Genomic DNA, 18,316 nt, shown 5'->3' with positions numbered 1-18,316 from the left:
AAGTGTAGCAAATAAATCGTTTTGGGATGTTTCCGTCTCAACTAATGTTAAGAACAAGGAAGACTGTCACATACCCATTCAAAAGATACTTCAAATAATATTTTGAGCATAAAAAGCAGTTATGTCATAGAACAAATGTAACTTGTTTTTAAATAATCAACAACAAATATTATGTTTCACTGAATCTGCTATTTTGTGGAAATGGTTTGTGGTAGAGAAATTCCAATTTCATAAATGGATTCAGCATACCTACATCTATAAAGTACACCATGGCAGGATTCTGGTGCAGACCACTTTTCTAAGTGATGAATGGCATGGCTGTGCATCAGTTAGCACGGACCCCTCATAAAGACCCCGAACCTTGGTTCAGCTCCAAGACTCTAAGTGTAGTTTCCATTTGAGCAAATGGCAAGCATTCCAACACCTATTATATTTTCAGAAACACTAGTAATAATTGCTATTAAAAGGAAGCTGAAAAATATAGAAAAAGAATATTAATAGAAATATATAGAACAAAATCAGGGAAGTACAGTATATTAAACAGAAAAACAAAACCTTATTTAAAGTTAAATGCACCAGGTTAAATCTCAGTGACTGACAGTAATAAGATAACATGTGCACTGTTTACAGAAATATTATAAAGCAGATTAATTTTGTACACAGCCTGATACAGCCATACTGTTGGCTATTTTAACATAAATGTACAGTTGTGAAGATTTTATAAAAACTTACTTATGCAGCTGGCTTTAATTAAACAAAACATACATTTCTCTAGCCTGTTTGCTAGAGCTTAAGATGACAAGGTAGTGGAACCTCTTCTGGTAGTTCAGACACAAGGCAGGACCCACCCTGGACAGGACCCCAGTCCATTAAATTTAACATATTGATAGTGAAATCATTGTCAATAAAAATGTATGTTCTTCATGAATGACTTTTTTTCATTTAGAGTTAATTTTACAATAAATATCTAATCGCAGTGCCAGAGACAGAGATGGCACCTTCTGATTTTCATTGAAACCAATCTTTAAAAATAAAGCATGCATATTAAAATGATAACATTTCAGTGAGTGGACTGTACCAGACTTCAAGCTGTTCATCTGTAAAGGTGTTTTTACTACATTGGTTTGTTTATGGGACTGCTAATAAAAACCCACACAAGTGATAACAGGGCATCTTCTTAACTGTGCCTGTAAAGAAATTAGAACTGACCACTTTTCAGAAAAAAAAAACATGCAGATAAAGAAGACACAAGACAGTTGTCTCAACCAGAATTCTGCCACACAATACCCATTTGCCAGCCTTCCTAAAAAACAAAATTGGACCAAATGAACATCTATACAGTGAAGGAAAAACCTAATTAGGGAAGGGAGTCTCCACAGGTCACGTCTACTTGCGGAGGGAGTAAGATGAATTTATGTGTGGCTGTTTTAGTCATGATTCCTTCAGTTAAATGTGGCAAAACTAGCATGAAGTACAATAAAGATTTCTATATGAAGTTTACGTTTCACTCAAGAATGTGCATTCTCTTGTTTAAGTATAAAGTCACTTTGAACAGTACTATCATCGTCCAAATCATTTGTAAGTAGTGAAGCACTCAAACCATTTTCTTCAATTTTTATACAGAGAACATTGTTTAAAAAGATACGCCTGCCAATACTATCAGAATCAAGTGATACCCTGTGCCTGGTCACTGTGTCCCCATGGGCTCTAAAACACCCTTTGTGATGGCAGGGCTGTTGCAAGATAACATAAGCATTTTCTTGCAATTTTGCAAAGAGTAGAAAGGTTTGGATCATTTTTTTCCACCACATTATTGGGTTTACATCAGTTGGAACAAGCTTTCCCAGAATAAAATGCTTAAGTTTGTTTTCTGATGTCAACAGATCAACATGCCTTTCCGCATCCTGGTAATATTTTCCCAGAAGAAAATCCATGTCCGACTTGTTGTGCGCTGGCTTTTTACACTTTGTAAATGGCTGCATATTGCAGAACTGACCTAAGTAATACTCCTTCTGCATTAGAGATACTATCTGAGGCTGGTTAGGGTTTAATAACAAAAAGGACCTTTAATGAGGAACTGGAAAGGAGCAATTGAGGAATGGACCATGACTATTACTAGAATGTCTGTTTTATAGCATCTTTTTAGCGATGACACCAGTATTCTATTAAAATGTGTAAAGCATGCCCAAAACATTTGATGGTTGGCAGATTCAGTGCTTTAGCACAGGCTATCAGATTTTCTGTCACGAGTCCTTTAATATTCTGTAAGAATTTTCTTATTTTGTGGACTTTATTCTTCTTTATTCTTTATATTTCTACGTTATAATTATTATCTGGTGCTCTTGTTTCCAAAACACAGTTATTAAGTTCTCCATTTGAGTCTAAAAACTGAGCAGCTACTGTAATATGCTAAACACCAGAGGCAGATTTAGGAATCAAAACTTAACTAGACCAGTCAACTTGTGTCGCAATACGAGGTTTTCTTTATCATTGTGTAAACGAACGGATTTGTTAAAACTTGGATCTCTTAGGTATATTATACAAAAGATTTTGTTCTTTAACAAACTCTTCAGAGCCAACCGTTTCCACAATACTTGGCGAAAGGTAATCAAGAACGCACACGGAAGCTAGCCTTGAAGTACACTTATCTCACTGATCTTCACCTACTGGAACAGTGTTACTAATAACGCTTGGATTACATTTTGGTTGATTATTGCGGGATGACCTATAAGTCTTGTATAACTTGCCCGTGGAAAAGACGTCACTGTGTTTGTAACGAAGATGGTTGGTCATCGAACCCGTGCGTGATACACCACAGTAGTTCAGCATAGCAGATGCTACACACAATCTTCTTTTTTTGTTTGCTTTCTCCAAACTTCGGATTGTTTTCGATCATCCGCCGCTTTTTTCTGAAAGTGAAAACTAAAATATCAGCCTACGTGTTCCCAAAACTCATAGGCACACTTGCCTGATTGAATTATTCATGCCGTAGCGGCTTCTACAGAGATCCGTGAACAAAATCAAACACATGCATACAAGTTATGTGGTTTTAGGATTTTATATGCACCTTCGGGAGGGTAAGATTTAAAAAATTCTGTTTTACGTATATATGTTCAAAGTTCAGCATCAAAAATATTTATAACATAATGTACCTTAATCTGATATCCTTAACAACGAGGTTTGCAGGAGGTTGATTTACTATGTTTACTGTTAGAATGAGAACACAATCTCGTCTGCCGCACGCTGTTCCGGGGTCAAGAGGTCAGGGGGCAAAAGTACCGTCTTTCCGCCTTGCCTCACAATAGCTCTTCCGGATCAATCGAAGAATATTAAAAAACGAAAAAAAAGAAGAAACGAAAATGACAACATTAAGAGCTTTCACTTGTGACGATCTCTTCAAATTCAATAATATGTGAGTTTACATTTGTATTGTAATATTACTTTTGTTTATGTATGCAACAGTGAATTCAAATACCTTGTGTTTCATTTTAATAGAATGCTAACCCAATAGTGCAAGATGCTTACGATCCATGAAAACACGTGTGGTGCACCTTCTCAAAGTAGTGGAGATTTCATTATTTTAAGCATTGATGTTGTTTATAGAATATTACAAATCCGAACGTTTTGTTTTCAAAACGAGAGTCGGGTAGGGTCCACCGGCGTCCGGAGATCATTTCTTATCTACTGACAAAAATTAACTGTTCCGTGGCTTACTTTTTATATTGTTTCGCACCGATTTTTACAAAGCAGTTTGCTGAACAGTGACAACAGTAATTAGTATATATTTTGAAAAGTAAAGCACCCACGTCTGTGCTCTTTTGACAGTAGGTAAATGATATTATATGAGAGAGAGAGAGAGAGAGGAATACTAAACATAATTTAATCCGTGTTACCTTTTCTGTCGCAATTTTACTCGTGGACTTAATACGATTCAATATGTTTAGTGTTCCTCTAGCTTCCTACTCCTAATGCTTAATAGTTTGTAAACGCGTTTGCAGTCCAGTTCTGTAAATGTTGAAAGAAAGAAACAATTTTACTATTTCATTCGGCAAATCTTGTAGAATTTAATTATTAACGGCAAATCACATGTGAAAAGTAATCGTACATTTGCATTTTTGGTTTGTTCAAACAAAAACTCTCTCGTACTCTAATTTTTAAAGATTTTAAGATAAATGATATAATGGTACAATAACAGTAGCTGAATTTACCATCAGCTATACAAACCGATCAGCCACAGCATTAAAACCATCTGCCTAGTATTGTGAAGGTCCTCCACGCGTCACCCAAACAGCTCTGATCTGTGGAGGCACGGACTAAATAAGACTTCTGATGCTCCCAGATATTAGCAGGAGATGCTTTAAGTGCTGTGAGGTGGGGCCTCCATAGATTGGACTTGTTTTTCTAGCATATCGCACAGTTGCTTGATCGGATTGAGATCTGGGGAATTTGAAGGTCAAGTCAACATTTTAAACTTTTGGCCACGTTCCTCTAACCATTCATTAACGATTTTTGCAGTGTTGCTGGGCTCATTATCCTGCTGAATTAGGCCACTGCTATCATGGGATACTGTTTCTATTAAGGGATGTATGTGGTCAACAGAAATGTTTAGGTAGATGGTACGTATCAAAGTAACATCCACACGAATGGCGGGACCCAAGGTTTTTCAGCAGAGCATCACACTGCATTTGTCAGCTTGCGGTTTTTTTTTTTCTTTTCTTTTTTTACCATAGTGCATCCTGCTGCCATCTCTTCCCCAGGTAAACGATGCACATAACTGGCCGCCCATATGACCTTAAAGAAAATGTGGTTCATCAAACCAGACTATCTTCTTTAATTGCACTACGGTCCAGTTCTGACATTCATGTATCCATTGTAGGTGCATTCGGTGGTGGACAGGGGTCAGCACGGTCACTCTGAACTGTCTGTAGTTACACAAAGCTGCGATGCTCTCTATGGTCTGACACCTTTCTCTCATGGCCAGCATTATGTTTTTCAGCAATTCACGTGGGCTAGCCTTTGCTCCCCTTGATCCTACTGACAGTTAACTGGTTGTCCTTCTTTGGACCACTTTTGGTAGGTACTAACCACTTCATACTGGGAACACCCCCACAAGACCAGTTCTTTTGGAGATGCTCTAACCCAGTCGTCTAGCCATCACAATTTGGCCCTTGTCAAATCGCTTAGATCCATACGCTGGCACAATTTTACTTCTTCCAACACATCACCTTCAAGAACTGGCTGTTCACGTGCTGCCTAATATATCCCACCTCTTGACAGGTCTCATTGTAATGAGATACTGCTGTTTTGTCATTTTTGCAGCTTAATGAGAAATGTATATTTTGTAAATAATTATGACATTTTTACATAAACTTTGTAATGTGGAAAAATCCAAATCATTTGTACCATTATGTCTGAATTCTTATGTTCATTTTGTGGAGCAGTTTATTTTTTTGTAGCACTCTAACAAGTTCACAGGTAAAATGTAAGTACCATTTTACCAATTTATTAATTACTTAATGCATATGTATAAGAATAGGACATGGACATCTTTCTAATTGTAAATATTTAGTTTTTCAATAGCATTAAGCTTTCACTTGCTTTGTACAATGATTTATAGCAGAGGAGAGCACAAGTAATTTCCAGGCTTGGTTTGAAATGCTCTGTTTTCTTAAATCTAATTTATGCTCCCGATTAATAAAATGGGAATAGGACTTTATTGTCAAAGATCCGTATTTTCACAATCTTACTCCATTTTAGGGTAATGGGTAACAGCAGCCTTTCTTGGCAGAACAGGCTGCAATGAAATGTACAACCATTTAAATATACTGTACTGTATCTCTCATAGGTGACAAGTGTGTTTTTTTTTCTTTTTGATTTGTTTGTTCATAATTGAACAGTTGTCATACCATATTACACATAGTAGTTGAGGTGCTATACAACTAAAAATCAGTGCATTTGAAACATGTTCAGAGATGTGTGTCCGTTGCAATATAGTACCCACTTAGCTGTGCATTCCTACTTGTAATTGTCAATGGATATTAAAACTAATACACAGTGTATGCATGTTTACACATACCATAACATTGAATGGCTGTTTGTTAAAGCAAAAGTTATCACCTATTGATTTTATGCTTATTTTAGTGAAACATTATTAAATGTATAGAAGTGATTAGCTTTATTAAGATGTACCATACACGGTATGTACACAGTATTGAAGCATACAGTGGTATGAAAGTAACATTACCCCAGGACCGAGGTGCAAAATAAACACATAAATGATAATAACTAACAATAGTAGTTGCAATTGTAAAAAAAAAATGTATGTCATATACATATGTAGCTAAAGTACAAGCAGCAGATGTGAGTGGAGGGGGTCTGTTTCATGATTGTGCAAAGTTACATTTTTATTATTTAAGCTTGGCTTCTGAACTGCTGCTTTTGAAAGTGGGTAATATGGATCAAAAAAATATTTTTTTATCATGAAGATCTGCAGTGAAATCAGAATAGCAATTATTTTACAGTTATTTGATGATATGAACTGATCGCACTGCAGAGTTAGCATAAATATAGAATAGATAAGACTACTATGTTTAAAAAGTGTCAAATCTAAGAAAATAGGCAGAGATTCAGATGTGTTGTGACAATGAAGTACAGTATATGCTGGAGTCCCAGCATAAAAATGGCTGCAGCACTGATACAGTTGACAGACAATCTGAAACACAAATACTTGACTGTAGACTTTTCTTACGTGGTGTAATGAATTGTCCAAAAACAAGGATGAGGAAATGTTAAATAGAATGGCCATATAGTCATGGGCCTTATAAAGTGTTTAGGGCAGTTGTAAGGTATGTGCATTATAAAACCTGTAAACAATGCACAATCTGTGCCATGTTTCAAGAGCAATTAGATATTTATTTGCAGACTTCCCTTTTCTAGGAAACCTTAAAATTATGAGGTATAAACATTTAAGTTCTGAGACTGGCTGCAGTGTGGCTCTGCTGTATTTCATTAGATGTCTATAGCTTTGTCTGTAGTGCTGTGGCAAGCTGAAAGAATTTGTTGACACATACGGCATTGATGCTTGCAAATTCAGCAGATGACCTGTAGAATTCAGTTTTATATGGATTTAGAAATGTCTGCATGAATAAAAAAATAACAGATCAAAATGGACACTGAACCTGCAAATTGTTGTTTGCCTATTTTATCTGAAAATATTCCTTCTGTGTTACTATTATTTTGCATTATTGTTTCATCTTATAGCTGATACGTATTAATTTGTTTTTGAAATATTTTCTATATCTACTTTATCCTTATATATATTGATACTATCCGTTTGTATGGTGTTCGCGTCAATACCTCGACTCAATACAAGTTAGAACCATGCAATGGGACTCTGCCTCTGTAGTTATAACATAACGTGGCAAACGTGGACGCAGTATTGCATGATTGGCTAAGAATGTTCAATGCTTCAGTGGCGGTGCTGGACGGCCGAGTATAGTAAGTCGGTGTTGGTTTAAGCAGATAACAGTTTCGGTTGGTTTGGTGGGGCGTACTTTCCAGGACTAATATCGTCGACTGACTTAAACCCTTCGACAACTCCGGAACTGTAAGTAATTTAGAACATATTGGCATTTGCTTGGTATGTCGACATCTATCTTTGGGCAGTTCGGTTTTGGCATCCGTCCTTCTGACATCTATTGGCAAACTGAGTCATGATGGCTGGGTATTAACAACGGTCATTGTTTAAATTTTAGCCGATCTCAGATCTAAAATGACCACGGTAACATAATTATTACTTTGACTCTGATTAGAGTCGTAAAATATGGTTTGTTTTGAAAATTTGTTTGCTGGAACAAATCAAATGAGGTGTGCCGAAGAGCTGAGTTCACGTCTCGCAGCCCCGTTTAAACAGGCAGCTCTTCATTACATTGGCCAAAAAGGTCTATTTTAAGCACAAATCAATGCCATGATAAAAAAATCATTTCAAGGACTTAAAAACCAAATAATTCTTTCAAGAGAAAGTATGGATTTCACAAACGTAGAATTTGTAGCCCGATTCGATCGGCCTCCCAGTCGCTTATATATATACTCAACAAAAAAAGAAACTTTTTTTTCCAGGACTGTGTATTTCAACAATAATGTTTTAAAAATCCAAATAACTTTACAGATCTTCATTGTAAAGGGTTTAAACAATGTTTTCCATGCATGTTCAATTAACCATAATCAATTAATTAACATGCACCTGTGGAATGGTCGTTAAGACCTTAACAGCTTACAGAAAGTAGGCATTTAAGGTCACAGTTCTAAAAACGCAGGACACTAAAGAGACTTGTCTACTGACTGTGAAAAACACCCAAAGAAAGATGCCCAGGGTCCCTGCTCATCTGCGTGAACGTGCATTAGGCATGCTGCAGGGAGGCATGAGGACTGCTGAAGTGGCTAGGGCAATAAATTGCCATGTCAGCACTGTGAGACGCCTAAGACAGCGCTACAGGGAGACAGGAAGGACAGCTGATCATCCTCGCAGTGGAAGAGCCCGGATCTCAATCCCATTGAGCACGTCTGGGACCTGTTGGATCGCAGGGTGAGGGCTAGGGCCATTCCCCCCAGAAATGTCCAGGAACTTGCAGGTGCCTTGGTGGAAGAGTAGGGTAACATCTCACAGCAAGAACTGACAAATCTGGTCCAGTCTATGAGGAGGAGATGTACTGCAGTACTTTAAGCAGCTGGTGGCCACACCAGATACTGACTGGTACTTTTGATTTTGAGCCTCCCTTCATTCAGGGACACGTTGTGAAACATTTTTAGTTTATGTCTTATGGTGTTGACTCTTTTAGTGTTCATACAAATATTTACACATTAAGTTTACTGAAAGTAAAAACAGTTGAAAGTCAGAGGATGTTTCTTTTTTTGCTGAGTGTAATTATATATATATATATATATATATATATATATATATATACACACACACACACACACAGTGGTGTGAAAAACTGTTTGCCCCCTTCCTGATTTCTTATTTTTTTGCATGTTTGTCACACAAAATGTTTCTGATCATCAAACACATTTAACCATTAGTCAAATATAACACAAGTAAACACAAATTGCAGTTTTTAAATGATGGTTTTATTATTCAGGGAGAAAAAATCCAAACCTACATGGCCCTGTGTGAAAAGTAATTGCCCCTGAACCTAATAACTGGTTGGGCCACCCTTAGCAGCAATAACTGCAATCAAGCATTTGCGATAACTTGCAATGAGTCTTTTACAGCGCTCTGGAGGAATTTTGGCCCGCTCATCTTTGCAGAATTGTTGTAATTCAGCTTTATTTGAGGGTTTTCTAGCATGAACCGCCTTTTTAAGGTCATGCCATAGTATCTCAATTGGATTCAGGTCAGGACATTGACTAGGCCACTCCAAAGTCGTCTTTTTGTTTTTCTTCAGCCATTCAGAGGTGGATTTTCTGGTGTGTTTTGGGTCATTGTCCTGTTGCAGCACCCAAGATCGCTTCAGCTTGAGTTGACGAACAGATGGCCAGACATTCTCTTTCAGGATTTTTTGGTAGACAGTAGAATTCATGGTTCCATCTATCACAGTAAGCCTTCCAGGTCCTGAAGCAGCAAAACAACACCAGACCATCACACTACCACCACCATATTTTACTGTTGGTATGATGTTCTTTTTCTGAAATGCTGTGTTCCTTTTACGCCAGATGTAACGGGACATTTGCCTTCCAAAAAGCTCAACTTTTGTCTCATCAGTCCTCAAGGTATTTTCCCAAAAGTCTTGGCAATCATTGAGATGTTTCTTAGCAAAATTGAGACGAGCCCTAATGTTCTTTTTGCTTAACAGTGGTTTGTGTCTTGGAAATCTGCCATGCAGGCCGTTTTTGCCCAGTCTCTTTCTTATGGTGGAGTCGTGAACACTGACCTTAATTGAGGCAAGTGAGGCCTGCAGTTCTTTAGACGTTGTCCTGGGGTCTTTGTGACCTCTCGGATGAGTCGCCTCTGCGCTCTTGGGGTAATTTTGGTCGGCCGGCCACTCCTGGGAAGGTTCACCACTGTTCCATGTTTTTGCCATTTGTGGATAATGGCTCTCACTGTGGTTCACTGGAGTCCCAAAGCTTTAGAAATGGCTTTATAACCTTTACCAGACTGATAGATCTCAATTACTTCTGTTCTCATTTGTTCCTGAATTTCTTTGGATCTTGGCATGATGTCTAGCTTTTGAGGTGCTTTTGGTCTACTTCTCTGTGTCAGGCAGCTCCTATTTAAGTGATTTCTTGATTGAAACAGGTGTGGCAGTAATCAGGCCTGGGGGTGGCTGCGGAAATTGAACTCAGGTGTGATACACCACAGTTAGGTTATTTTTAACAAGGGGCAATTACTTTTCACACAGGGCCATGTAGGTTTGGATTTTTTCTCCCTAAATAATAAAACCATCATTTAAAACTGCATTTTGTGTTTACTTGTGTTATATTTGACTAATGGTTAAATGTGTTTGATGATCAGAAACATTTTGTGTGACAAACATGCAAAAGAATAAGAAATCAGGAAGGGGGCAAATAGATATAGATATATACACACAGTGGTGTGAAAAACTATCTATCTATCTATCTATCTATCTATCTATCTATCTATATATATATATATATATATATATATCTCCTTTTTTGTCACGCTTTAAATTGGGATTATTTTAAAACCTACATATATATGTTTGGTATCATTCTATTCAGAGTTTATCTAACTTTAATGTGATGTTGTTAGATTTTCAGATTCTTATTTTGTTTTTAAATTATAAAGTAAAAAATATCAAGAACTCACGTCCCGTGAGACAAGACTTTGTGCCGAGAGATTTAACCACACCCGGGGCCAGAAATAAAAGTCAAAGAGTAGATGACAAAGTAGAACATCGCAGAGACAAGGCAGTGAGACTAAAGGACAGCTGCTGTACAGGCTTTTAAATGTTGGAATCGCAAGATACTGATCACGTGGCGCGGCAGCAGCAAGCAAAGGCAGAGACGCAAAGTGGCTGGTGCGTAGCGCAGGCTCGCGGGGTTGGTGAGCAAAGTGAGCAGGGGGTGTACACCCTAGTAATTATACATAATTTTGAGCTTTAATGCAGGATTAACTGAGAAAAGACAGATTATGAATTAAACTTTAAATAAATGCTTGATTTTTATTTCTTTGACAGCAATTTGGATCCCCTGACAGAGACTGTATCCTTTAAGCGCAGTACTGTTTTATTTTTTATATGATACTTTGCTTCTAAACCTAAACAAATTTGGGGAAAATTGACTGTATTTAGTAATGCTTTGAACATGACATGTCTCCATTCTTAAAACAGGAACTTTGAAAACTTCAGTATTATTACACAGTACAGCTGACAGTTAGAAGGTGTAAAGTAACAGGTGTGTGCACACACGTATGCTATTAATATCTTTAGACGGTATGTCATGCGACCATGAAATTTCTGCTGTATTTTTTTTTTTTTTTTTTTAAAGAGGTTGATTCCAAGATCAGTTTGTTTAAAGCTACAGTACATGAACACAGACTCTGGATATAGATGAGGTAGGCAGGGCCACAGCACACATTGTTAGGTCAGCTGGCTTGTGTATTTATGATTCATTCTTTTAAAGATGTTTTCTCATGATGCAGTTTGCAAATATTAAGTAACATGCACAGTTCATGCATTATGTGGCTAATGGTAGATTTAAGTCCCTTTGAATACAGTATTAATGTGGGAATGCTTATATGATAGCTGTAAAAACAACTAGATGAAAACCTCATCTTAATTGTTCAGACATGATCGTGGAATTGATGTCTGCAGTATTTTGTTCTCTGAATGTTTTTGCTTCCGCTTACCTCTTGAATTAATTAATCAGAAGCGTCTAACACACCCAAGCTTCTATCCTCTTTTGTGTTTGGTTGGTAAAATATGTAATTTGTGCGGCATGGCCATAGATAAAAAAAAAAAATTAGTTGGAAATATGTCAGTTTACAGTAAAACACCTAAACATAATTAATAATACACTAGAAATACTTCTTTTTATTTGGGCATGGTATGATATACACATTCAGACTAATTAAGAGGAGCGTGTGATTTTTATTCTGTTGACATATTCCTCTGCCATCTATAAAACAACTTTTAAAAACAGCTGAAATGTTTGCCTTCAAACAAATAATTAAACTGACTATATGAATTATTCTTTCTTAATTGCACCACTTCGTATTTTTGACTCTTGGAGGCTCAGCCTCCATCAGTGCTGTCTGATCACAGACAGTGTGCTATTTCCAGTGTCTATATGTAGGTACAGCTGTTTAAATTTTCACAATGCTGAATTCATATAACTAGAAGCTTGCTGTTTGCACTGGCAGGGGTCATTTGCATTTTAATTAAATTGTACCACAATAATAAATAAGCTAATGTAGCAGTAGGGTAGAAGGATGCGCACAATTCTGTATCTTGGCCACCTGGGGTCACGGATGTGTTCATCGTGAACTAATATTCATTTCTTCATGTGTCTGGCCACTTCCAGACCAGCTGTAGGCTGTTACCTTAACAGATGCAAAAGATGCATTGATTGATGAAAGCTGACCAATTGCCATGTTCAGTCAGTTGTCATGTGTAACATTGGTTTCTGTGGCAGCACAGCAGGTGTGGCTGCCTGTCACTTATATAATTAACATACATTATAAAGTGCATATTGAACAGTACACAAAAGGAGAAGCCCCATGCCAGCACAAAATAAACACACACAATTTTTTTATCTTGCCTCAGCAAGGAGCCAAAGTTCAATTGTGAATGAGAAATATAAAAAGGAACAACACAGAAAGAGAAAGAACCCCTACCAATCTCCACCCTTCCTTTGTCTTTCCTTCCCCATTAGAGAGTGAAATACGTGGAGTTGAAGGGTAAGTGCCAGGAAGCATGAATAATTAGGAAAAAATACTGTGTTCACATCAGGCAAATTTAAAGGTAAAAATCCATTTGTGCAATTTGGTCCAATGCTGAAGAACACTTCTTATTATTGGCCCCAGACGTAAAATTAAAGCCTGAAACAGCATTAGATTATAAATAGGATTTCCAGGAAATTTTTGATACACAATCATCTCCAAGGATCAACTTCACATTTTAAACAATATTCTAATTAATGTTTCTAACCAACAGTTATTCTGTTACAGCACTCCTTTACACTACTAGATTTACAGTATATGTCACCAACTTTTCTCTCCTTTGTAAACATGGTGTTACATACAACACCAGACTCCAGAATCCTTTAATCCCCAATATTCCTGGTACTGAAGCTAAAACTCATTACCTTCAGCACTGGTTTCAGCATGCCTGTTTGACTCATCACCCTTTACAATCACCTTTTCCCGTGATACCTCAGACGTCACCTCAATCAACCTGTCGCAAAACTCTTGTTTCACTTGGTCACTTCTACAAACGAGTGGGTATATGCCAAGACTATATTCATTACTTGTTTATCAACAAGTATCTTACCGTCTTCAATACACTCATTCATCTCTTTACCTCTGTTTGTCCTTGTTTTTTTTTTAATAGACACAACTACACCCACGACAGCATTGCCATCAGTTCTCCCCTCCCTGAAAAACGTGTACTTGTTTGAAGTGTTTCTCTTTAAGTAAAAGCACAAACTGGCTTGCTAAAGGACTCGAATTGCTTACTTTAATATCAAAATCATTTTATGTTTTTAAGAGACGTGCTGTTGCTAAACTAACGTTTTTATATATCAAGAATTACTAAATTTGATGTTGCAGTTTTGAATTTCAAGACATTTCAGTTTTTAGTACACTACAGTGACTCATTGCAGCCTGGGAAATACACAAAAGCTCATTGGGTGCACTTTTAACCAATAAGGTTCAGAAGGAATAATCCCTGTTCAGGCCACTTTTAAAAAAAGTCTTAAAATCAAAGCATAGGCCACACTAAGTCATAATACTTGGAATGTCATCCAAAACAAGAAAGGGATATTAAAATGCTGTCTGCAGGCATGTCATGTGTTTTTGCTGCCATGCACTACTTATTAAAGTGTTCGACTTTGTCCAAACTGCAGGCACAAGAATCAAGAGACCGACAAGACAGATGACTATCCAAGATCTGGTTGCTCTTGTGTGAACATATCAAAGTACTGTAAAAACAAGTTTGTTTTATTTTTAAGATTATATTTTTGTTCTCCCTTTTTCAATTATGAAAACAAAACAATTCCCAGTAGTAGAGTTTATTTTGCACACTTCTATAGGTCATTTTGTATTTCTGTGTTTGAACCTGACCAAAAAGCAAACACTCCGGCATGAATTTAGTATTTCTGGTTGCACAGAAAAAATATACTACTACTCATTTGCAGTCAGCTTTATCAAATGTATTTTAAAGCAGCAGCTGGTGTCAGATTAATTTAAATATTTATATTCTTAACACAATTTCCCATAGTATGGAATTCCCTTTTACTTACAGTACCTGGCTCACTGGCCTGAATACTTTATCGTAGCAGAGGCGCCTGGAGGAGAACTAATGGGATACAGTAAGTATGGGCCATGGCAAACACAATGAATTTGTTCTCACGTTATAATTCTTACTACATTGTCTTTTTTTCTACCTAGTAATGGGAAAGGCAGAGGGTTCAGTAGCTCGAGAAGAGTGGCACGGGCATGTCACAGCTCTTTCTGTGGCCCCTGAATTTAGGCGGCTTGGTTTGGCAGCAAAACTCATGGAATTGTTGGAGGAAATCTCAGAAAGGTAGGCAGATGAGGTAAATTTTCTCAAAAAAACTCATTTATTCTTACAGGAATAAACACCCAAATTGTGTATTTTATAGGTTACTTACCCAATGTAGTCTCTAGTAGTGGACAAGAACAATTTTAGTCTCATGGTTCCATGCAGAAAGAGTAGAGGTTATGATTTAATGAAATTAATGTTCTGTCCAACAGCAAATAATAGATGTCTATTATCCATTTGTTTGCACAAAACATGCAAAATGCATGCATTTTTTGCTAAAAATAATATTCATACTTCCAAAAACCCCAATGTAGAAAATACCCTGGAAAGACACTCTTACAGAATACTGTGTGTTTGAATCAAAATCAGGACTCTTGACCAATTATTGCAGGGAATAGGTGGATCTTCAACTCACACAAAGAGTATTGTGGGAGTCAGATTATTTCTCCCCAAAACCATACAAGTTAGGTTGTTTGGCAATTCCAAATTGGCCTTGTGTGTGTGAGAGAGAGACAGTGAGCCCTGTAATGGACTGTAATAATCCTGTGCAGGTTTAGTTCCTGCTTTGCAACAAGCTCTGCCATCTGTAAATATGCCTTGAATTAAGTGGGTTTAAGAATGTAATGTTTTAGCACCTTATGTGGTATTAAAACTGTACAATTCCTGATCAGACATGCTTGCATATTTTCAGCTCTTATTAATTAACAATTTTAAAAGTGTCCCTTTTTGAATTTGGTTTAAAGTAGCCGTGATTCTTCATTTTCATTTACTGAAATTGATTTTTTTCTTCTAATTAGAAAAGGAGGATTCTTTGTTGATCTCTTTGTACGCGTTTCTAACCAAGTTGCAGTGAACATGTACAAGCAGTTAGGATACAGTGTGTACCGGACTGTGATTGAGTACTACTCTGCCAGCAATAATGAGCCTGATGAGGATGCATATGGCAAGTTTTTTGTTTTTTCCTTAACACTGTCATAACTGTCATAATAGAAAAGTTAGGCAGGCAGGAAACAACAGCTAGTGTTAGTAACCTTTTTTTATGCAGGGGCATAAGTTGTTTTACTATTATAAATTCTATTGAAAGTCATGGACTAATTGGGTAATTTTAGTCATATTTTTCATGTAAAACATATAACCTTATGTCTAGCTCAGAATAACACTAACATAAAAAAAAATTGAGTATATTTTAATTCATATCTGCATTTGCTTTTCTTAAGAATGTAATCGTTTTTCTTTTCTTTATTTAAATTCTGAATAGACATGAGAAAAGCCCTTTCAAGAGATTTGGATAAGAAGTCGATAATACCACTGCCCCATCCTGTGAGACCTGAAGATATTGAATAACTATAAGCTGTGGTTCTTAGACAGATCACTTCAGATTCTTAAGATTTTTTATTTATTGATTACAGAATAAAAGCAATTATTGCCTGTAAAACTATATGTTTTAAGTTTATGTTATGATTCATCCTTACCTTAAAATTTCTAAGTGCACACTTCTGCACACAGGTAAAGCAGAGCAAAGTAGTTATTTATTTTTCAGCATTTTAGGTAGCAATCTAAAGTTATGCTGGTGCACTTCACAGTGTTGTATTATTAATTTTAAATTTGTGTACCAGCCCGGAATATGTAGATATAATCACTCTAGAGAATATAGAAACTTTTACCAAACAGATGATGCAATTGATATAGTTGAACTATAATGCTGTCCAAGAACCACAGCATTGATGATGCATATTACATTAAATTCTGTATACACAATATGTATATTTGTTTAATATTTTAGCTAAATAATAAATTGGATGATACATCTTTACATGTGAAATGTATTTTATTTCCACTGCCTTGTGTTCTTCAGAATATGAAGTAAATATATAGACTTATTCTGCATCTCACACATTTGTGTCCCTCAGAACAAAGTATTTTATTGCGCCCACTCTGTTAGTAAGTACAGTATACTAATATGGAGAGATACCTGGCTGTTTTGGTCATATTAAAAAAAAACAACAACATGTGGAAGCCAGCTTCCCAGCCAAACTTTAAGCAGAATATGCTAGATTTGATGTGTGATTTCTCCCTGGCTTAATTTTCTCTTCTTTGAATGACATTTAACTTGTTAAATAAGGCAATATAGTGTACTTCTGTGCATGAAATTAAATTATACAGTGTCAGAGGAAAAAAAATATAATTTCATAAGAGCATTTCTAAAATATCAGCTGAAATAGACTGATAATTGAATAAGTTGTTTAGAAAGAAAATGAAAATATACAGTAGTAGAAAAAAAAATTCTTATTACATTCTAAAAGTTTTGTCTACTGACTTCACTTACTGTTAATGAAGTCTGTTTCTGCAAGGATATGTTGTACATTAGTATTAAAATCTTAAGTTTAAATATTCTTATACTTGGAAAAGTACTTTCATTAAAAAAAAAAAAAATCAGTAGTGTAGAATTTGAAAGAGTTTGTAGTAAAGGTAAAGTTTACTGTTTTTTCTGTTTGTTAAATGGGCCAAATTGTGTACTTGATAGCCTTAAGCAGGCCCCTCACAGAATCAAAGCTGATCTTACATACCTTACATACTGTACACACGCTTGTTTTTTCTGTGAGTGCAGTAGTCCATTCTTATCAAAAGTATGCCCGATTTTCTCAAACCTAGATGCATGGTGTCTACTTTTGTTTTCTATTGAAACATTTTTTTCCTACATTGGAAAAATAAAATGATTAGAAATGTGATATTTTGGCAGCATAGTTTTCATTATTTACGCTATAAAATATCTGCAGAGATAGCTTATCAATAATTTGAGTCTGGCAAATCTTTTCATTTCAAACAGTGCAGTATTATTTTTAACATTCATTAGAAACAAAATAAACTTGCATATCTGTTAAATATAGGATTTAATAAAATCAATATTGATTATGCAACTGGTAAACTAACCAAAAGAACAAGTTGAAGTGTGCAGAGCTCAACTAAATTAAACTGCCAGCTTTCAGGATCAAGATACAATTACTGGTCTCCAAAATTGGACAAATTGTGATATTTAAGCAAATAAATATAGCAGCACTCATTTTGCACATCTGTTCCCCCTGCAGCTGTCATCCCAGATAAAAAAAAAAGAAAACTAAACATCCTAAGGGTGGGCCATTTATATGGATACATCTTAATAAAATGGGAATGGTAGGTGATATTAACTTCCTGTTTGTGGCACATTAGTATATGTGAGGGGGGAAAACTTTTCAAGTTGGGTGGTGACCATGGTGGCCATTTTGAAGTCGGCCATTTTGGATCCAACTTTTGTTTTTTCAATAGGAAGAGGGTCATGTGACACATCAAACTTATTGGGAATTTCACAAGAAAAACAATGGTGTGCTTGGTTTTAACGCATCTTTATTCTTTCATGAGTTTTTTACAAGTTTTTCTTTGTTTACAGCCATTGACATGTCGCAGAGGTTAACACGTAAGAAGCGGATAGAAATTGTGTTGATTTCTGGTGAACGCAGTAACCAGGTCATTGCAGCAGATTTCAATGCAAGACACCCTACGAGACCACCCATCTCCCATGCTACAGTTAGCAAACTGCT

At 36.3% G+C, this 18,316-nt stretch overlaps 2 protein-coding genes across 2 annotated transcripts in view; both read left to right on the top strand.

Annotated features, from left to right (window-relative positions):
* Nucleotides 1-3,290: 3,290 nt before the first annotated feature.
* On the top strand, nt 3,291-16,554 carry naa20 (N-alpha-acetyltransferase 20, NatB catalytic subunit). The gene is made up of 6 exons (XM_039748029.1): nt 3,291-3,412; nt 11,196-11,220; nt 14,457-14,547; nt 14,627-14,762; nt 15,539-15,684; nt 16,000-16,554. Exons 1-6 carry the CDS (start codon nt 3,360-3,362, stop codon nt 16,083-16,085), a joined length of 537 nt encoding a protein of 178 aa, XP_039603963.1. The 5' UTR covers nt 3,291-3,359; the 3' UTR covers nt 16,086-16,554.
* cfap61 (cilia and flagella associated protein 61) overlaps nt 11,229-18,316 on the top strand; it is a 337,473-nt gene continuing 330,385 nt past the window's right edge. The window contains exons 1-2 of the mRNA XM_039748028.1: nt 11,229-11,412; nt 14,083-14,154. The gene's annotated coding sequence lies outside the window, so the exon portion shown is untranslated. The remainder of the gene's footprint in view (nt 11,413-14,082; nt 14,155-18,316) is intronic.

The sequence above is a fragment of the Polypterus senegalus genome, chromosome 3 (genome assembly GCF_016835505.1).
Source record: "Polypterus senegalus isolate Bchr_013 chromosome 3, ASM1683550v1, whole genome shotgun sequence".
NCBI classification, from domain to species: domain Eukaryota; kingdom Metazoa; phylum Chordata; class Cladistia; order Polypteriformes; family Polypteridae; genus Polypterus; species Polypterus senegalus.
This window is presented reverse-complemented; position numbering and strand designations above follow the sequence as displayed.

Excerpts from the sequence above, each read along its gene's own strand:
- naa20 (XM_039748029.1), top strand. The coding sequence starts at position 3,360 with ATGACAACATTAAGAGCTTTCACTTGTGACGATCTCTTCAAATTCAAT. Across the intron at positions 14,763-15,538 it reads TTGGAGGAAATCTCAGAAAG|AAAAGGAGGATTCTTTGTTG; the intron begins GTAGGCAGATGA and ends TCTTCTAATTAG. Across the intron at positions 15,685-15,999 it reads GCCTGATGAGGATGCATATG|ACATGAGAAAAGCCCTTTCA; the intron begins GCAAGTTTTTTG and ends AATTCTGAATAG.